General features: G+C 56.8%; 5 protein-coding genes and 1 non-coding gene across 6 annotated transcripts; 2 read left to right on the top strand and 4 right to left on the bottom strand.

The window, feature by feature from the left end:
* Window positions 1–1,347: 1,347 nt before the first annotated feature.
* Window positions 1,348–3,101, top strand: EHS24_006104 (uncharacterized protein; the record flags this gene model as incomplete). The annotated part of the gene is made up of 3 exons (XM_028621577.1): window positions 1,348–1,599; window positions 1,652–2,017; window positions 2,079–3,101. 3 exons carry the CDS (start codon window positions 1,348–1,350, stop codon window positions 3,099–3,101), a joined length of 1,641 nt encoding a protein of 546 aa, XP_028478029.1.
* Window positions 3,102–6,331: 3,230 nt separating this feature from the next.
* On the bottom strand, window positions 6,332–8,827 carry TYR1 (prephenate dehydrogenase (NADP(+)); the record flags this gene model as incomplete). Its single annotated transcript, XM_028621576.1, has 6 exons — window positions 6,332–6,408; window positions 7,228–7,407; window positions 7,452–7,954; window positions 8,029–8,180; window positions 8,318–8,680; window positions 8,741–8,827. The coding sequence occupies 6 exons, from the start codon at window positions 8,825–8,827 to the stop codon at window positions 6,332–6,334; spliced, it is 1,362 nt and encodes a 453-aa protein (XP_028478028.1).
* A 361-nt stretch (window positions 8,828–9,188) lies between these two features.
* Window positions 9,189–13,462, bottom strand: PHY1 (Light-sensor Protein kinase; the record flags this gene model as incomplete). The annotated part of the gene is made up of 4 exons (XM_028621575.1): window positions 9,189–9,322; window positions 9,379–11,661; window positions 11,839–13,063; window positions 13,100–13,462. 4 exons carry the CDS (start codon window positions 13,460–13,462, stop codon window positions 9,189–9,191), a joined length of 4,005 nt encoding a protein of 1,334 aa, XP_028478027.1.
* Window positions 13,463–16,003: 2,541 nt separating this feature from the next.
* On the bottom strand, window positions 16,004–17,156 carry RPS5 (ribosomal protein S5; the record flags this gene model as incomplete). The annotated part of the gene is made up of 3 exons (XM_028621574.1): window positions 16,004–16,394; window positions 16,602–16,739; window positions 17,077–17,156. 3 exons carry the CDS (start codon window positions 17,154–17,156, stop codon window positions 16,004–16,006), a joined length of 609 nt encoding a protein of 202 aa, XP_028478026.1.
* A 649-nt stretch (window positions 17,157–17,805) lies between these two features.
* Window positions 17,806–18,406, top strand: EHS24_006100 (uncharacterized protein; the record flags this gene model as incomplete). The annotated part of the gene is made up of 2 exons (XM_028621573.1): window positions 17,806–18,054; window positions 18,266–18,406. 2 exons carry the CDS (start codon window positions 17,806–17,808, stop codon window positions 18,404–18,406), a joined length of 390 nt encoding a protein of 129 aa, XP_028478025.1.
* Window positions 18,407–19,161: 755 nt separating this feature from the next.
* EHS24_006099 lies at window positions 19,162–19,245 on the bottom strand. The gene has a single exon. It is a non-coding gene; the product is annotated as a tRNA-Asn (tRNA).
* Between the last annotated feature and the right edge of the window lie 1,812 nt (window positions 19,246–21,057).

The raw sequence follows: 21,057 nt of genomic DNA, 5'->3' as shown, positions 1-21,057 counted from the left end.
GGCCATGGCTATATGGGTGGGGGCAGGTTCTTTTACTGGGCTGGGCTGGGCATGTGCATTCCTGGGGGTGCATGAGGGTGAGATCGATCACCGAGCTCATCCAAACCTGGCTATGCCTGCCAGCGTCAACTGGCCTTTGTCACACCCCTATCTATAGGTACACTGGACCCATCCAAGTACCCCCCTACCCCCCCTCCCCAAATCCCCAAAGCTTGTGCTCTTTTACATCCTCCCCTTTCGCCCAGTCTCGCACGCCACCCCTCACGCCACCTCTTGGTCACCACCAACACACTTTTGCTCTTGTGTCACAGTCCGTCCGACGACCCCTCGTCCGCTCCCCCACTTGTACACACGACCGGATTCCCGCCGCGTCGTTGGTGTTTGGTGGCGTCCCTCGTCGGTGATCGTCGTTTGTCGATCCTGGGCTGGCTTGTATAAGCCTCCTACGCACTTGTTGGCCTTGGACAGACTTTTTACTGTCCCCCCCACCGCCCGGTCCGACTTGTGCCGTGCATCTCCCCGCTCCTTGCCCCCTTCTGTCTGAACAGCCAAACCCCGCTGTGGCTGCTCGTACCGCCGTCTGCCGTGTGCATAGTAGCTCTCCTCTAGAGAGGAGCTCTGCTTTGCTTTCACCTTCTGGCCTGCCAGTCGCACCACCGTGGGCGGCACGTGCAGCTCGAGCAGCCCATAACGTCACCTACCGAGTCCCTTCACTACGCGTTCCTGTGGTGTCTGGATTTTTCCGTCACCCACACTGGTGCTACGCTGTACGCCAGCGCTCGCTGGGTCGGTAACCCCCACCCACACCCACAGCCCCCCCAGCGGAGAGCGTTCTCTCCGTATCCACCCAATCCCCCCTCTCAGTTGGCTTTGCTCGGCGTCCCCGGAGTTCTCGATATTATAACAACAATCCAGGGCTGACCGCGATTATCATCTATTCGTTCGCTTCTGCCTCAACCCCATCTCATCTTCACTCTTCTCTACGACGACCGCACACATCCACCCTCCATATCCCCATCCCTCCCTCAACAACCCTCCCCCCTCTCCTTCTGCCGTCGCCATCCTCTTCTCACACCGTCATCATCCACTGTCGCCCCTCACTACACCCACTCCCACGACCATGCCAATGCTTACGGCCCTCGCCGCATGACCATTACGCCTTTTGCATCGCTCAGTTTACGCACTCCTGCCCCTCTTTCAATCGCCCCCCGAGTGGACCCATCCATCCACTCAACAACACCTGCTCCCCAAGCACCTGTCCGTTTAACGGACCATTGGCCCAACTAAGCACAACCTCCCAAACCACCGTTCACCATTACCATCCTACTCCCACCTTCCTACCACACAATGTCCGACGACAAGGCCGAGGACATTGCCCCACCCTTCCACGGCTTCATCGCCACCACATACGATGCACTCCTCGTGTTCGAGGCGGCTCGCCGCGGCATGATTCCCCGGGTCACCCGTCGACTCAACGACACCGAGCGCAACATGGTTCAGTCCGGCTCCGTCTTCGTCTACGACGAGCAGGAAAGTGGAATCAAGCGCTGGACCGACGGTCACTCGTGGAGCCCATCGCGTATCTTAGCCAACTTCCTCGTGCGTCCACACAAACTCACCACATGCATACAGCTACTAACCTTATTCGCAGGTGTACAGAGAGACCATTAAGCCTGCCGATACCAAGGAGGGCAAGGAAGGCGATGACGGCATCAAGAAGGAGGCCACTTCTCGTCCTGGCACGCGCGACGGCCGCCCAACAACTGCAAACTCCTCCCCGGCCAACGGGTCGCCCATCGGTGCCGATGGCATGTCTGCCTATGCCGAGTCGTCGCGTATGGCCATGGAAGCCGCCGCACGTCCTCTTGCCCACGGTCAGATGCGCCCCCGATCTGCGGCCGAGGCTGGCGGTTGCCGTCTCGAGAACGGTATCTTTATTGATCGCCATCTCGAGCGCAAGCTTGTCGGTAGCTTAACCAACAGCTATCTGTTCCAACCCGGCGGTCTTGTCAAGAAGGTGAGTCACCTGACGTCACCTTGGTGGAGTGTGTGCTATGGATGGCTGACGAGATAACCAGACCATGACCTTGACCATATCGGGTTTCCACCAGCACGTCGTCTCGTATTACACACTGGAAGATGCTGTCGCTGGCCGCCTTCGTCGTCCGTCCACTATCCCCGAGTTTGCATCGCTGGAGATCTCGCCCGAGTACCTCAACGTTGCCAACTTCCGTTACCCACCCTCGATAGAACTTGGTGCCGACGGTGTGCCTCGGTACCACGGTGAACCCGACGATAGGCCTGTGTCGCCCTCCCGCATGCCTCAGTATGGCGCCGAGATGTACGATGCGTACGGCGGCGGCGGCCTCGACTCGCATCACCAGCCTCGAATGCGTTCTGTGACGGTACCGACGATCAGCACCACCAATTTCTCGCCCACACAGTCGAGCTATGTCCACCCCTCCTCTGGTGGCTACTACGACCCGCAGCAGCAGATGCACATACCCCCCGCCCCGCGGATTAGTGGCGGACCAGCCCGGCCCGGGCACGGCTCAAGACGTTACGACCCGTACGCGTCTACCAACCCTCGTGTTCTCCACCCCGGTATGCCACCCCAAAACGTCGACTCGGGCCATCAGCGCCGCCTGTCGCAGCCGCCGCCCCCTGGCGAGCAGAACTACTATCAGCCCTCCGAGTATAACTACCAACCGCCGTCGACTGCACCAGGAGCCTTCACATACTACTCCCCGGCCTCCGCCGCACCACCGCAGCAACAGCCACTGCCTTCGCCTGTTGTCTCGTCCCCCAGCTACGGCAGTGGCGGTGGACCCGGTCAGTATGCATGGCACCAACCTCCAGCTCAGGGCTTGAGGACGCTCCCAATCCCCGGGCGTCCGGACATGCTGGACCACCCCTCGTCTTCATCGGGCTCCCTGGACAGCGCACCCGGTTCTTCTGGCGCACACGTTATGCCACCAGACTGGGCCAACCTTCCTCCAGCTAACGCTGCCCCGGTGTGGGATAACCACCCACCGCCCCAGATGTCTCAACAGCCGTACGCTGTGCAGCAAGGCGATGGGTGGCAGGCAGGCCTTGCATAGCCTGTGGTACTTCACTTCGTGGGCTCGCCGCCGCCGTCCTCATCGGCCGCAGGATGGGTCCGTTTTGGTTTCGACGACCTCCACTTCGAGGACACTTTCCCGGACACTGCTCCTTTTGGGCTTACGCACCATCGACGAACAATTCCATACGCAATATCAATGAACACAACACTGCCCGTCCCATGGTTATCTATTTACTACGGACAACAAAGGCCCATGTGCCCAAGAACTATGCCTTCGACTTTCGACATGTCCCATCATGACACGACACGACACACCCCAACTCTCCCTTCGACACCCTACTCGGGCATCTTCTCTACTCCCGACCATTCTTTTCCCCCACCCCATCCGAACATTCTCCGTATCCACCTTCACGACCCCCCCCCGCCCGAGTAAACTGCAACTGTGCGTGCGCAGCACACACGTTGGCGCGCGTCCGGCTGCAGTCCAGAAAAGCAATCAGTAACGCTGTGTCACGAGTGATTTGATGAGATTCACGTTCATCATGGACTGGAGTTGCAGCTGCAAGGACCTCGCCTCGCTACTGATGACAATTGCCTGCACTGTGCCCCCACACTCCCCTTCCTTTCACCAGAACATGAGCGGCCAAACCGCAGGATCCAGGTGGCCGTAGATTCCGGAGGCTGAGTCCACCCTCCCCCACCGTGCGACTCCATGTTCCTATCCTCCGTATCTGCTCCTGCCGTTTTTGGGTCAAGAGGCATCGTCATCCTAATGCTTGCGAGTAAGGACAAAGGATCAGGGGCGAGATTGGCAATCGACCAGACAACTCGATTGCATTCTGGTCTAATGGAATTGTCCTTGCTCCAGCAGTGCGTGCAACGCCACGACACACACATGCTCCAAGTGACATACTCCAATATCCGACCCTAATAAGGCCCAGGTCAGCGCCGACTATCAATGATTGCTTATTGCCTCGTCGGTCACGACTGATGCCGGTGTGTCAATGTTGATGCACTGTCTGATTGTCCTCGTCGTGCTTGTGTGCGCGCTAGCTACTGCCGCTCAGTCTCACACCTGGACATCCTGCAGAGGCTCTGATCGGAGACACACGATGGGACGAATTTGGACAAATTGTGGTATGAAGTACATGCGCCATGCATTGATGATGGTCCCACATTCACCGACATGTTGCCACAGAACTCCAGCCCAGCCCACTTTCTGCCACCTGCATACCTCCTGTCCATGTGCCACCACCCATCTCGGGCAGCGGGCAGGAGAGGAGGCGAGCAAGTCGCGGCTGCAAGTGGCCGGGGTACCTTGAAAGGGAATGGGACAACCTGGTGTTTCCGGTACCTGGGGTTGCTACCTGTGGATCCTTTAGTGCACTCTGAAGCGCTCGTCGTACACGCATTGAATGGCTCCATCCGTAGAGACTCTCGGCCCTCGGTCCTCGGCATCGTCGGATCTAACTAGGGCCGGCCCGGGAGCATCGACCTTACTCTTCGATCATCAACGATAAATGACTCTGGAAACGCCAGGCCGGACGATTCAGAATTCACTTGGCGGGCGGCAGTTGGCCAAGCTAAAGACCATGGGGCCGAATAGCTAGGCCGGCTCTCCGCACCCTGCTCCTCCTCCTTATTCAGTCCACACACTGCGTCATGAAGGTACGGGGAACGAGGGTAACAGGAGTAACAGGATAGGCGATTTCTTGATGGGCCGGAACTAGCGAATCGGGAACCGTAAACGGTGAAGGGGACGCGCCTCACTCTCACAACGTCTCGAACGCACGCACTCCTCTCACTCCTCCCACACACGATGCACATTCGTACGCACGTACGCACACGCGCTAGTTTGGAACGGACTGCGGACTCTTCCGCCGAGTAAATTCCACATGCGCAGGGCAAAGAAGGTGCCAGAGTCTTGATCTTGGCGTGCATGCACGCACGCTCCCACGTCAGCCACACCCGTCTGCCACCTGTCGGGCCTGGCGGTGCTCACCGGCGCATGTACCTTGCTGCACCAGCTATACGAGGGGAGCATCAGCGAAGCACCGCCACACTCGAATTGGCAGTAGTAGTGTGACAGTCTTCACCAATACGTTCTTGGCGAGAACAAACCCAGATCTCTGTGAAGTTGCATGATCGCTCTCCTGTTTGGCTGGCCTGTCTGGGCCGCTTCATCATCCTTCAAATGGCACATTTGTCACGGTTCCAGAATTAGTGCGCATTTTCTGTCCAGACAAGGTACTACTAGTAGTGCTGGCATACTAACGAAGAAAGTCTTGACCACGTCTAAAAAAGTATTTCCGTGGCGAACTGGGGCCTATTGCCAGGCATGGTTGATCAAAATTCCGCCTGCTCTGGCTGGCACTGTACATGTCTAGCGCACTAGAGCCCGACAAGAACCCTTTGCCAGTAATTGCAGCAATCCCAAGTCATGGATCGCTTGCGTTCTTATCCATGGCGTGAAACCGTGGGGGGACACAATCCCCGCTTGGGACGCAAGTCACGCTGCTTTGACGATATATTTGGAGTGGGATTGATTTTACGTACACAAAGTTGCGAAAATTGCCGACAAGAAAAAAACGTACGGGACCCCTGCCCCCCCCCTGCTCCCCGTATCCCCACCGCTCAGACAGCTGCAGAGAGGTGACTTCGGACATCAGTGCACTGTTCAGCAGCGCAAGTTTCCCGTCCCGACTTCGGAGATACTTACTCTGAGCTCAGGAGTTATCTACACTCTAAACTCAGCCTCACACCTCGTCGTAGTCGTAGAGAAGAGCCCACTTGACGGAACAGGGCCCCTGGCACCGGATGCTGTCATCACCCAAGCTAAAGGCTGTGTACGTGGAGCGACTCCAGTATTAGGGTCCACGAGGACCCCGGACTGATGGAACGTGACAACGAATCTGGAAGCGTCTCTCGTCAGAAATCTGGAAGGTATCTCGTCAGAGTGTGAGTGGCTGGTACAGTATGGTGCGCCATGCCCGTCAGTTCCCGTCATGTTCAAGCTCAAACAACACAACTACTGTGCACACTTGTTGAGTGATGTATTTGCCAAAAATGCATGTTGCGGTTCGTGTTCTTCATCGAATTCTCGTACTGCGGTGCGTGCATGTGAAGTCCCAAGCAAGTTGTGCAAACCCTCAATGCCGACCCGCAGCACCAGCCTCCTGGGACCGGCCCCTGGCACCTGGCTGCGGCATCGGGATACTTTGTGTTCGTGCGTGTGTTCGTACGACACTTGACGAGCGTCGCATCTCCTCAGCGTGCGTCCTGGATGGCCTTGATCATCTTGCCTCCCATCTTGGTCGCCTCGTCAAAGCGTGGCGCGAAAAAGTCTGTGAATGCCGTTAGGCCTGCAGTCTGTGCAACTATTTCGGGTCGAGTCAAACGGATCATAAACCTGTCTGCGATACACAGGTTACAGCATGTGCGGAAGTCCGGACATGATGGCACGGAGAAGAGGAAGGCTCGGGCTCGTGAGAGGAGTGCGGTATACAAGCTCATGCCGTCTAAGCTTCCAGTTGGTCGCCAGGGTAAGGCTCATTACCTCTCCAGATAAGCTTCAAACCACTGGCGCGCCAATAGGGGTTTGCTGTATTCCAGCTTACGGATGCACTAGACACCTCTCGGCACACTCTGTCACGGTTCCAGTCACGCTTTGACGAGAGTGTGTCGTTCCTGGTCACAGCCCTCCTCAACGCCCCACTGAACTGAATGAAGATCACAGTCCCTCCGCCTGATATTGAAACCTTGACACCGGTCCTCTTATCTTGGCGTCTCATTGCGACGCGTCGTCGGGGTTCTCACAGAGTCCCGCATGCCAATGGCGACAGTCACCACCACCATTGTCTCTGCCACCACGCCCCAGCACCCCAAACTGCACGCACGACAGGACAGCCACGGGAAAACGGCGTTTAGCCTTGCACCTCGGCAGCCCAGGTCATCCAACGCGAGCAGGAGAGGCTTCAGGCAAGCCTGGACTCCAAAGCATCCACTGGACGCGACGTTCCCCGGTGGACGTGAAGCAGAGTGCCCAGATTCGGGACATCTTCTTCAGCAATATGCAGACAGCTCCAAGCTGTCCAGCAGATGCCACTCATCCTTCTTGCCATACCCATCTTCGCCAATGACACAATCCTGATCCAAGTACTCACCAGCAGTTTCCATAAACCTCCTCTCGTAGAGGTCAAAGTTGCCAAAGCTGACACACTCGCCCCAGCCTCGTGCGGCGACCGTGAACTCTAGGTCGTCTGAACGGAACACGCGGTCCGACAGGCCGGCCTCGATCGCAGACTGGAGACGTTCGCGAGAGCGGAACAGGTACTCCGCAACACCTGAACATTGATCAGCTTTCTGTGGTGTCCAAGACTGCACTCACCGATCCAGAGCATGAACACTGGCGTACCAGCAACGTCAAGGTGGTCAAATGGCTTGATGCCGAGAGCAGCCCAACAGTCGACCATGGCAAGAAGGGACAAGTGCGAGTTTGGCTCCTCCTGGGATTTGGGGTCGTGTGTACCGAGAGTGAACTGGTTGAGGATCTCCTCGGACAGGAGAATAGGGTGGCGGCCACCGTCCTCGTCGGCGACGGCGTCCTCGCTCGGCGCCCAGCCAAACACGGCTTCACGAGCAGCCCACACGCGCTTTGAGAGCTCCTCCTCATGACGGCCGACCATGAGCTTGAACAGCTCGGTCACACTGCGAGAGTACTGTTGGATCTGACGCTGAGCCGCAGGGTTCAAGATTGCGAGGCCGGCATAGACATGCCACTTGGCCGCGTAGATGCGCAGGGCAATGTTGACCTTGACCACCTCGATACCGGACACCCAGCGTGCGTTCTCCCAAGGGTACTTGCCCGAACACTTCCAGGCCATACCCATACTATATTGTCAGCAAAAGAAGCGTATACGGCACCAGTCGGGCGGAGCGGTCCGCAGCCACGATAAACCACTCACCTCAAGAATGCGGCGTGGGTGACCGCCTGGGTGTTGGCAGTGACCTCATCGTGCTCCTCGTACGACAGATAAACGTAGCGACTCTTAAAGCTGCGGAACACGTCCTCGACCATCTTGACCTTCTCCTCGGGGCCGCGGTGGTGGATAATGATCTGGCGGTCAATACACGTAAACGGAGACACGTAGTAACATGCCCAGGCCCCGTGGATGGCCTAGAAGAGCCCGGTACAGATAAATAGCAGCCAGATCCGTAATCCGCTCGCCATACCATTGCACTCTCCCGACTCACCAAAGGCTGGCCCTCAGTCGTAACACTTGGGCCGTGGAGGGAGTGGATAGACACAATGTCGACGTCGTCTGGGAGGTACTTTTCAAATGCGGCCTTCTCGGGAGCCTTGACCGAAGTCTGGCCAGCGACGGTAGCACCAATCTTGGTGCTGGGGCCGTACTCGCGGACAACGGCAGTGATAGCAGCAGCCTCGACACTGTAGATCACCAGGTCGGCGACACGCGAGACGGCGTGTCCGTCGCGTAGGACCTGGATGCCAGTGTCGGCGAGCTCGGTCTGGAGAGTGGCAAATGCGTCGGGCTTGTCGCAGACCACGACCTTGGTACCAGAGCTCTGAAGACGACGGGCGTACATGCGGCCCATCTGGGAAAGTGGTTAGCACATTGCCTGCGAAGGAGACGAGGGTCAGTAGTGGAAACGCACGTCACCCATGCCAATGATGCCGACGACGGGGGAAGCCGAGGTCATCGCGAGAGGGGCGGCGGCAGGAGTAGAGGAAGTGGACGCCATTCTGGGTAGTGGTGTACGAGCGAGTGGTGTGGAAAGAGCACGCGGCGAGAGACGAAGGACACGCAGCATATATGGTGCATGATGACCGAAAGTTCAGGCAGCAACAATACCGAGTCATCGTGCCTGGCCTAATTTGTCACGTGACCACCCCACACTTCGTACTTCGTCTCGACCTGTCTAGGCAAGCCGTTCGTGCACCACTTATGCACTGCCGCAGAGACTACATACGGGTTTGGGAACCACTGATGTACGTCCTAATAGTATCCCCAAGACTGAATTACTACGGTCGAAACCGTAAACGCAAAAGTGAAAGGTCTTGTCGCTTTTATTCATTTGCTCGACCCCGGCTGCGCCCTCCTTGCTATGGCGGAGCAGGCGCACCGGGGGCTACCCTCAGATATCCTCCCTTCTCCCAAGAGCCCGAACGATATACCTCTGTGTTTCGCTTCTCCTCATCCAGCAAACCCGCGAGAAGAGTGCGAACACGCGGGAAATCTGTCGGCGGTTAGCTTTACCATTTTGCCAACTGCAACTGCAGCTGCCACACTCACTAAGCGGTTTGAGAAGCCAACCGTCAAAGTGTGTTGCCATCTTGTCCCTTTCGTTCTCCAACAGGCTAGCAGAGACCGCAAAAATGGGGATACGGCCGTCGATTCGCAATGGGTCGATTCCTTCTTGACCTGAGCCCGCCACGCCCCGCTCTTCGAGGGCACGGATCTCACGGGCAGCCTCCCAGCCGTCCATGATTGGCATCTGGATGTCCATGAGGACAACATCGATGTCCCAGTCCGAGGCAAGTAGCGTCACTGCCTCTTGACCGTTCTCCACTGCCATGACAGTGTGTTTGTCCATGCGGAGACGACGTTGGAGAATTTGCGAGTTGATAATGTCATCCTCGACGACCAAAATGCGCAAGATAGGTTGACCTTTTGGTCCAACTGTGGATCGTGTTGGAGTTTCGGGACGCGGAAGACGGATAGGCAACGATGGAGACGTAGTCGGTACGGCCAGAGGCGTCTGGCTGCGATCAGCAGACGACTGACGGGGGCTTTGTCGAGGGCTATGGTTGGGACTGAGGACCTTCTCCGTCGACCGTGACGACTCGGATGTGGTCGCAGGGCCAGATGATAGCCTTGATACTAACGACTTGGGCCCGATGGTCACGGTGGACCCAGAGGACCTCCCGGTCGAGCCAGACAGCAGAGGATCAAGCAACAGAAGCTTTCCAGCTACACCGCCGGAAGGCTTGCGACCCTGTACCAGAGCGGATAACGAGCTGGGCAAAGCTTGCGCTGCGCTCTCGCCATGAACACCCATGTTGACTGTGAAGAAGAACTTGCTGCCAGTTCCAACTTCACTCTCAGCACGGAGCTGTCCAGAGAGTTGTTCGACGATGCGTGCAACCACTGCGAGGCCCAGACCGACGCCGCCTTCGGTACCATCCTCAGCACCTTCAAGAGTGACAAAGATCTTCTCGAGTTTGGCGGGTGGAATGCCGATACCCGTGTCACTGACGACAATCTCGATGGCAACCTCGGTACGCTTGTCGGGGTTGGAAACACAGGGGCTCCCGTCCTGTTGAGGAGCCAGATGACAGGCCACCTCGACCATACCATGCGTTGTGTATTCGACCGCGTTGGCGACGAGATTTGAAATGACCGTCCTCATCTTGCGCGAATCGCCAACGACGATAGGAGGGAGGTCGTCGCTGACAGTGACGCGGAACTCGATACCGCGACGGATCGTCTCCGTCTGGTACAGACGGACTGTGCTGATGATCGTCTGCTTGAGGTCGAACGGGTCATTAAACGCTGTCTCGTTGCCTGTTTCAACGCGGGTGAGGTCGAGCAGGTCGTGAACGTGGAAAAGAAGTGCTCGCGACGCCTGGTGGCTGTTTTCCAACATGTCACGGGTTTCGCCGTCAATGTTTCCGGCAAGAGCAAGCTCGAGTGTGTTGATAATCTGCGACAACGGCGTACGCACGGCATGGCTCGTGTTGGACAAAAGAATGGCGGTGAGTTGGCTTGACATCATACTGTGCTGCCGCTCGCGCCACACATGGATGAATTTGCCGTAAACGAGCGACAGAACGCTAGCACTGTCAAGTTGGTCGTCGGTCCATGGCTTTGATTTTCCGGTGACTGTCTCTGTCCAGGTCTTGAACGACTTGCGCGGCTCAAGCGAGGCGTTCAAACGGGCATGTTCGTCCTTGTACGGCCTGCCAGCCCACTTGATCTCGTGAATCCAGGCCTTGCGGAAGAGGACGATGAAGTCTTGACCAGCATCCTCTGTAAGTGGAATGTACAGCATTCCGGCGATAGCATCATGTGTAGTCGGGATCTTGATGTCTGGGAAGTCTTTGGACAGGTGGTCGGAGGAACATATATCGGTATATTTGGCTACACGGAGGAATTCCGCAGCTTCGAGCATCGAGTGTGCTTGTTGGGAGTGGCCAAGCAACTTGCAGCCCTTGTTGATTACCAAAAGTCCAGAATCGGCCTTGAAAAGTGCCAGTAACTGGTCTGCATTGGATACGATGTACCCCTTTGACGAGTCACTCTTGTCATCGCCGAGCCAGCTGTGAGGGTTCCGGTCGAGCGAGGCAAAGCTGGCCAGAGACTGAAGTGGCTGGCGGTTCTTGAGACGCTGGGCATAGCTGAGGCGTTCCACGCCGCGCGAGATCTGGTCCGAGAGGACACGCAGCATCTGACGAACTGGGAAGGAAACGCGCATGCCGTGCTTGCCATATGAGTGGCACGCGATCAGTCCCCACAGCTTGCCAAAGGCCATGATTGAAACCGACATAGAGGAACGAACCTTCATGTTGGCCAGATCTAGATAACATTAGCCATCACCATCACCATCACCATCACCATCACCATCACCATCACCATCACCATCACCATCACCATCACCATCACCATCACCATCACCATCACCATCACCATCACCATCACCATCACCATCACCATCACCATCACCATCACCATCACCATGCAAGGTACACTTACATCGAATGTGGATAGGGGACATGGCTCGAAGAAAGCAGTGAGTCATGTCGAGGGGATGTTCGAGATCCTCCTTGTTACGCAGAACGAGTCGGGCGGTCTGCTGGCTTCGGTCGTAGAGGAAGCGGACCTTGTTGACTTTGTACATCTCGCGCGCCTGTTGTGGGATATCGGCAGCTGGGAAGCGGAGTCCATTGTACAGATCGGTCGTCTTTTCCCACTCGACAAGCTCAGTGACGACTTCACCGTTCATCTCCTTGTCGAACTGGTACACGAGTACGCGATGGAAGCGAGTCAGATCCTGGATCAAGCCGACGGTGATCTTCAGGAAGGCGTCGAGATCAGCCGCCTTATCCAGCTGTTCGTTGATTTGGGCCTGCACAGCAAACACGTCCAGTGCATCTGAACGGTGTGACGACGACCGCGGCTGACGGCGGTCGGGACGGAAGATTCCGGGAGCCCTCTGCGGGCGTTGTCCACTCGATCCGGGGCCGTATCGCATGCCATGAAGTGCGCGAAGGGGTTTAGCGTGATTGGTCGTGCTGTCCAGAATGGTCTCGAGTGGTGGTTCCATGTCATGCCCATCCAGGCCGTTAGGGTGGCTTCCACCGACGCTGCCTGTGGAGGCCCATTGCCTGCTGTTGGCCGACACAGATGCCAGGTCGCTACTTGACGCATCCTTGGACAGTTGCCTCGATATTGCAGGCGGCCGGAAGTGAAACTGTGCCTCTTGCTGCTTGGGCGAAGGATTGCTCTCGCTCTTATTCGCGTGAGTGTGGACGGAGTCGCTCGACGTCGCAACCCAGGAAGCAGAATTCTCGGCGAAATCGAGTGGCTGTGTCAAGGGGTTGTAGTTGTCGCGCTCATGCTCAAACTCAAGGATGACGAGGTGCGGTCGTTGCAGCTGCATTCCGCGCTCGTCAGTCCGGCGCCAATCCTTTTGCGTTGGGCGGCTGGCTGCAACCCAGCAAGACCATTCACGTCGCAGCCGGGAGCCTCTGATGTTGGCTTGGCCATTACCAGCGGCATCGCTACCAGGCTCGCCAAAGCCAGAGAGGCGAAGGACTTGGGGGCCCTGAAACTCTTCCATGTCCACCACGTCGTTCGGGTCCTCGAGAGTTTCAAGAGCGTCACGTAGTGTGTCCTCTTCATCGGCCACGAGGATCTTGGAGAAGCAGCTCAAGCCAAAGAGGTACTGCGGCGACAGGCCAAGCAATTCTGTTGAATTCTGCTGTGAGCTTGAATGCGTGCAAAATGAACCCACTTCTGAGACTTGCCGCACCACTAGGGCACCAGTCTGATCATTGACGTCCAAAACAATCAACACGCCAAACCCTTGAACGGCACCCGGTGTCGTAATGGGCTCGTCCTCACAACGCATCATATCACCCTTGCGGTTGACGGCAACAAAGTGGCCGCCATCAAGCTGGACGTGCTTGAAGCGGGATGTGAACTGGTCCAACCGGTCACTCTCCCCCTCGCCAGGCTGACTCGAGCCCTCTGTAACGCTAACTGCAGTCGACGGACTGTCAGACTCCTCCGAACCTTGCGGGGACTGTTCGTGGCGGAACGGGTTGTGCCTAGCAAATAGGTCTGGTGACGAGTCGTGGACGTTTGGATCGGACATTTGGGAGATGAGCGCCTGGTCATTGACAAACGCTTGTACCGAAGCATGGGCCGCCCCCGTACCGCTCCCTTTCCATTGGAGAGAGGTGCCAGACGATCCCCCGCCATCCTTCGTCTGTTGTGGGCGTGACCCTGGCCAGCTTCCTTCCGTGTATGATTGGTCATCTGGGGGTTGCTCCGAGCTGTTGGACGCCGTATCAGCGAGGCGAACAATTCGCGTGAACGGGTTGACTAGCTCGGGAGCACCTTCCTTGTTGGCCACAATCTCGGTACGGTCTCTGGAAGGAATGGGCAGCACATTGGCGGTTACAGGTGCCGACAGGTCCTCGCCTACGGTGGCTGTGGTTGGGCGTCAGCCACCGCTGAAGTTTACTGAGGTGACATACCTTGTTGACAGTGTGTCGACGGGGACGATGATGACGCATGTAACTGCGCCGCATGTACAGACGGAGATGAAGATGACGTGTGTTGGACAGACAGCGCGAGTGGAGAGGTAACCCCAGAGTCACCGTGCGTGTGCGTACGATCTGGATCGACATATAACGGGTCCGGCAGCTGGGCACCGAATGAGGGGGGAGATGTGAGAGGACCTCCAGACGGCGGGCTGCTGAACACACTGGTCGTGCGGGACGGCACCAGGGATGTAGCACCTCGATTGTTCGGTCCTCTCACATCTGGGTCGCTTCCTCGGCCCTCGCGGTACACGGAACGGATGGGGAAAACAAAGCTTCTCCGCCCGCTCGGCGATGGTTGCGGAGAAGCACTGAGTTGGAAGGTCGAGGACGTGGGTGAGGGATCGGCTGCTCGCCCAGAGTCACGCGGGGACGACATTCGTGGCCGTGGTGCACCAAGTGTCAATTGTGAATTCTGGGATGCGCTCTCAACCTCTCAGAATTCGACACTGTTGTTGTGGAAGTCCAGAGGGCAGTATTGGGGTTGCCCCGCGGTGAACACCCGTCCCGCCAAGTGACGTCAACGGCAAGTAGGTGTGGGGTGCGTGTTGTGACCGCGGCTGCAGCTAGGGACCTTCACCACGACTGGCTGCGTTGCTAAGAGCAGTGAAAGCAGTTGTTCGTGGGTAAACGTGGGTCACCAGTACAGCGAGTGGTTGAACTGTTTGTTTCTTGAGATCTTGGGGATGTGTGTGTGTGTGTGTGGGGGGGGGGGGGGGGAGGGGGGTTGGTGGGCGGCACGGGACGACCCTTGCTGCGGGGGCGGGGTGGATGAGGGTTGGCAAGTGGTAGTGATTACGAGGATATACGCGGTTTTTTGACGTGCCACCTCCCGTACTGTAGCGGCAGTTGTGTGTGTTGTTGTAGCAAAGGAGGATGTGTGCTGTGCGGTGGCGAGGTGGAGCAAGTGTACATGATCATGACTCAAAAAAGGTGTCAGTTGTCGCATAGCTTCCCAAGAAGAAAGGGATCATTGGCAGGCTCAGGCACTGCCGAGGCAAATGCGTGGGCCAAGCGGGCAAACCAGTGTATGCCGTGAGGAGCCGCAGGACAACAGGGCGCGGCGGGCGGGCCCACGCGAGGCAGCATTTGCATGTGCATGCATGTGCAGCATGTGCATATGTGCGCGGCGATGGAGACCACACCCTGCACATTCTGCGCGCTCAACTGCTCTCCCTGGCATATCGATCCTGGCCCAGCATGTGCCACCATCCCCTCTGGCTACCCACAAGGTTATCCCAATCACAGGTGTCTCACCCTAATCTCCGGGACATTGGGAGTCGTGTTATTTTCGTCCCCAACAACAAGACTTATAAGCTCGGGATCAACGTGTGAGTGATAGCATGATAGTAACATTTTACACTATTTCTTCCTTTTGCTCCCAGCTTTTAAGGCTTAGAGAGGCAGCGCGCAGCGACGTCAGCCGCGATGAAATAAACTCAACGCGATTTCAGGATCATATGGACAGCAAACACGCCCCGTCACAAGCTCACAAGAGTGCCAGGCCCCGGCGGCGATTTCGGGGTTCCGGCTACAAGCGAAAGTGGCACTGGCTTATCTACAGCTCAGTGCTGGCCTCAGTATACTCGAGACAACATGCATGCCAGCAGGTGATCAGGTGACACATGCAAACGGGTGACATATGTAAACTGGTGGCACAAGGTAGTGCCCAGATAGCAAGCTGCAGCCATATGTGCTTGACCAACTGTTTCGAGGCGGTTTTTGCACTCGCGCGACTGTCCAAAATGTACCCTCCTTTGCACCTAGAGGTCCCTCCTGCCGCTACCTGCCAGTTCCTCGAATGAACCTACCCTCTGGCCTCTGCACTGCACGACGCGCGGCCGTTGGGCGGCCTCCAGTTGCAGATGTAGATTAGCGCATATAGCCGTTGATCAGTGGGACTCGCTGCCTTTCCACTCCATTCCGTGCAACCAGTTTTGGGAAAATTCGATGCAGAACGAGCTATAGCCCAATGTAGCCCCTCCTCCACCGCACCACTCTCGTACACGGCTATCGTATACCCATCCGGGGATGACAGTAGACACGCATGAGTTGCATGCACACTGCCACTCCGGCCCAAATGAACCTGATTAACGGTTCGACTTGGCGACACGCTCGAGCTCATCCTTCTTCTTGATGGCGTACGAGTTCGACGAGCCCTTGGCGGCGTTGACGAGCTCGTCGGCGAGGCACTCCGAAACCGACTTCGAGTTGTGGAAGGCCGACTCGCGGGTACCGATGGTAAGGAGCGAGATAGCCTGGTTAACACGGCGGAGGGGCGAGACGTCGACGGCCTGGCGACGGACAGTGCCCTGCGAGCCGATACGGGTGGAGTCTTCCCTGGGGCCGGTGTTGACGATGGCGTCAACGAGGACCTGGACGGGGTTCTGCTCGGTAACGAGGTGGATGATCTCGAAAGCGTGCTGAACAATGCGGACGGCCATGAGCTTCTTGCCGTTGTTGCGGCCGTTCATCATGAGGCTGTGAAATGTCAGCAATGCGTTCGCAGTGGACAGTCAAGGCGGTGACGGTGGGTCTGGGTTGGGTGGTCGACCCTCGTCGACACTTTTGAGTGCCAGAAGGACGACCAAATTCCAAGGCACCTCCAAAGTGTGTGCGTGGCCGTGTGTGCGTGGCCACCCAACCGTTCCAACCCAAGCCCCAGCTGCCTTCTCCTGCGCGACTCACGCGTTGACGAGACGCTCGACAATGGGCATGCGGCCCTTGGCGAACTGCTTCTTGGCGTAACGGCCAGCAGTGTGGGGAACGTAGACGGCATGGTTGACGTTGATGTAGTCGGTGAGCGAGATGTCCTTGACCTCAATGCTACACTTTGTCAGCTGTTTGCTCTTTCGCGCGTTTCCTAGGCCACTTGAAGCACGCAGTCCACACCACACAGGCAAGCGCGCACACGACAGATCGAAAGACGAGGACAAGACACGCAGGCGAGGCAGACGGCTTTCGAGGTATGGCTGGGTCGTTTGCAGACGACCGCCCAAACCGCCAAAGTTCGTTGCCGCTTTCCAGCCCGTTTCTCCAGCGACAGCTCCACGCCGCCGTGTCCTCTATCCTCCTCGTCTTCGCCGTGTTCGTGGTTGTCGCTCGTGCCATGCGTGTGGTCGGTCCTGTATCTGCTTTCGTGTGCGCCGTTTCCAATACTCACTCCTGGGCATCCCACTTGCCGAAGAGCTTCACGACGCCCTCGTTGGCGACCTTCTGAACGTCCGAAGGGAGCGCGGCCATTTTGAATGCTGTTTGTACTGGTTGTGCCGGGCGTGTCGCTCGGTGTTACACCAGAGAAGAGTTGCTTGGGTTGAGGGATGGGTTCGATGGTGCTACAGCCTCAGCAACGACATGGCACCCACCACCCACAGGCGGCACCCACAGGATCTTCACGCCCAGAGAGAAATCCCGAAACGCCGGCAGGGCCGTGGCGGCTCCTGGCTGAAACGGCTATTAACGCGGTGGTATTGTCGGCGTTAGCATATCGGCGATTGCGACTCTAATGTGTCTGGCACCGGCTATTGTAATGCACGGTCTAATGGCTCTCCTGGCTGAGTGGATCGGTCGTCTGCATGCTTATCGGACACCCCCAAGAGCTTCCTTTCGGGATTCTTGCTGCAGATCCCACGGTTACAGCGACTTGCTATATGTATACGATCACATCGGATATCTCTGCGTTGTCGGAATCGTCGAGCAGACCACCCTTGACGCCGCCAACGTCGTCCTCATCCACCCACCACCTCCTTCGCAACTGCTCAATGTGCACTTTGCTTCCGTTACATCACGTGACATGGTTTCCCTCCACCTTCCCACGGTGATGTTCAACACGTTCAGATGAAGTCGGCCTCAACGAAGTGAACCAGTTAACTTCGTCACAATCGTCACCACCATGGCTTCGCGTCTATACCAGCTCGCCGCCTCCGCGCGCGCTATCCCGCCCACGCCTTTCCGCTCTGGAGCCACCCAGCTGTCCGATGCCATGGACGCGATCGTGTCGCGCTCGTTCAGCGTGCCTCCCAAGTCGTCGGAAGCGGCCCTCAACAAGCGTGCCGACACGCTCTCCACGACAGAGCAGGCAGCAGTCGACTCGGCCCTCGCTGCTGTCGATCGCATTAACGAGGCGTCGGCTCTCAAGACTGTAAGTGGACTCTCAGCAGGGTGCTGCGATACTGCGTGTTCGGTGCCGCCGTTTGCTGCTGCCGCAACGCAGTAGTCCGCCTTGGTGACAGCCTGCTACAGGTCCCATGAACTCTGGAGTACTCTGCGTGCAGCGCGCGGCAGCTGTTCATGTTCACCATGCAGGATCTCTCGCGCTCCTGTTTTGTTCTGGCCTTGATGCTGACGTCCAGTTCCCTTTGTCGGCTGCCATGACCCACCCCGTTCATGACCCGCACTACTACGACCGCATGCGTGATGGTGTCCACCGTTCGCAGCAGGGTATCAGCCGTAGCTGGTGGAAGCGCTTCTTCCAGGTCCGCGGCGACGCTTAAACGTCTTGAACTACCAACTGCACTTGTAGGCGTAATAGACGGGAAGACACTAGACACACCAGGACAAAGGACTAGACTGTACGATTATGTATTATACTGGATACACAACTTCTACAAATTCTTGGGATCATACGTGGTCTACTCTGTGCAGAGCAAGCTGACGTGTTAGACAGACGATCTCCCATTGTTAATAATAACATGGTTGGGACGTGTTTGTGTCTGGCCAGAGTCACTTCCACTGGCTGCCGGAGTTGGCCGCCACTGCCGCAAACTCTCCCTCTCCGCAATGTTCCGACGCGTCCCCTGCCCGGCTGGTTTCCGTCGACTGAAAGGATACTTGGTTTGACCTCTACGCCAGAAAACACTGTACAGTGCATGTACCTGGCAGCAGTACGACATCGTCGCAGCCATCTTAAAGACCGGACGGGAAGGCCATGAGAGGACTGAGGAATGACTGACAACAGCGGGTGCAATTCGTTTGTGGCACTTTTCCATCTCTTCACATTGCTTTCATGACAGTTCTGCGACCCACAACTTGTTCAACGCCTTCCCCGTCTTGATACGCATGATGGTATGCGTCTCCTGTGGCAGGTGGACAACCCCATGCAGCGTAGATGAGCATAGACTCGATACCAGGCCGTCCAGGGTGCAAACAACGTCCCCCTTCCCCTCCGCCTTCTCCTCGACCCTGTGTGTCCTCCAGACCCTTTGCGACACACCTCTTACACCTCTTGTACACGAAAAAGAGACGTTAGCTACCCCACCAGGGCTCGAACCTGGGACCTCGGAGTGTGCTAGAGATAACAGCTCCACGCGCTAACCAACTGAGCCATAGGGTAGACGATGTTCGCTGGTTGCTGCCTACGATCGCGAGCGGCGTCGTATTTGTCGACATGGAGCGCATCCCTCCCTTCTTCTGGCTCCTAGGATACCCCCAGAAGAAGGTTTGGATTATGGGAAACAGGCAAGGTCGAGTTGACTTCCCAACGGCAGGGCATTCCCAGGATGTGCATAGTGTTGTCGACAGTTCGGGTGGCATGTCACACTCCATGACTATTCCGCCTCGTCTACTGGATTCCTGGGAATCGCACTCGGAACCCGTTTGACACTCCAGTGGAGGGTGATACAGGGACAGTACGTCGCATGTCACTACCTCATACTGTCTGACGACGATCACCTACTGGAAAGGCTGATGTGCGATGGCCACAAAGCCACAAACATGATGGCAACCATTAGGCACTCATGTTTGGACCTCGTCGGCTTGCCGCGTTGTGAGGCCAACGGCGGTGCTGCTGCTTCCGACAGAAGTGAGCCCTTGTAGTCCATCACTCACACGATACTGTCAACACTCAAAGCTTGCCTGCATCGCCTGGGTTTCCAGAGGTCGTGCGAAGCCTGGCATTGCGACGACGGGGAATCGAAGAAGACCTGCGACGTTTTGATTGACACAAATGTCACGCTCTGTGCCTCAAAAGGCCGTACATGGCCGGAGTACCTACCAGGTCCGAGGGTCCGTAGTGACTTGCGGAAATGCAGTGTGGCATGCATTAGGTACGCGCTGGTGTGTATGTGTGTGTGCAGTGTTTTCTGGTGGGAGTCAATCGCAGGTTCCGGGAACCTGACAAGATCTTGGGAGCGGTGGAGGTGAGTGGGCGGCGGGCACAACCCTGTTCCTTGAGGATACCTCTTCCGCTCATACCGGGAACTACATTACGGCTTATGTACGAGATTGCCTCGGTGCTGGAGCTCGGTGACATTTCCCTCAAACCCCGCAAAATCATCCCGCCACAGTTGTCGGCCATTGTCCTCGGTATGGGGCTTTGGTACGTGGATCTGTGGTGGCATCAGCGCTCTGGCCTCCCAAACTCTGATTATTTGGACAATTTATGTGATCATAACCCTCCTCAGCTCATGATATGTTCATCAGTTTACCTTGTGTGCACTTTGTAAGTAATACGCAAACAGCCTTCAAGCTGTAGTCAAAATCGAGAAGGCAGGGAATGGCCCTCAAGCGATTAGTTGGTCATACTTGGGCTCACAACGCTGATGAAGTAACCAGCCACGCCCCATACTCGTCACCATTGCAACCACTCCTCACGCACGTTTCCCTCTAACGTTCGACGTTCGGTACCCTCTTGCTACACTTACTCAAGTTTATAGGTATCATGGTGTCTGTGCCCCCTCTCTTCCATATCTGAACGAGCCTGTGATAATGGCATTCCCCGCTTGTCATGTATGCCTCCACGGCCCAATCCTCGCACGGTGTATAACAGCAGGGCCGTGGATATTCTGCTACTTATAACATGTATAGACCTGGGACTAGGGACTTACATTCCAACGCAACAACGGCAGCGACGTGTCCTGGCCACGAACAGCAAACACGACCAGCAACCCCGGTTATTTTCGTCAGGTAATTATCACATTTATCGTCTGAACCCTTTAAACGGGCCGCGGACTTGCACCAGGCGCTACTGTTGCCCGATTTACTCTGGGGTAGGCTTTCATTGACCATCCGCCTCTGTAGAATCGACAGGCGTGTTGATTCGCTGGTGCCTACATGGAGGAGCCAAAGGTGTCGTGGCAGGATAAAGACTATTTCCGTGGCAGGATGAAGCCACTTCAATAACGCGGGTGCATTGCATGTTCAGAAC

This window comes from Apiotrichum porosum, assembly GCF_003942205.1.
Source record: "Apiotrichum porosum strain DSM 27194 chromosome Unknown scaffold_3, whole genome shotgun sequence".
Lineage (NCBI taxonomy): Eukaryota > Fungi > Basidiomycota > Tremellomycetes > Trichosporonales > Trichosporonaceae > Apiotrichum > Apiotrichum porosum.
The sequence above is the reverse complement of the archived record's forward strand: the minus strand, read 5'-3'. Positions and strand labels throughout refer to the sequence as shown.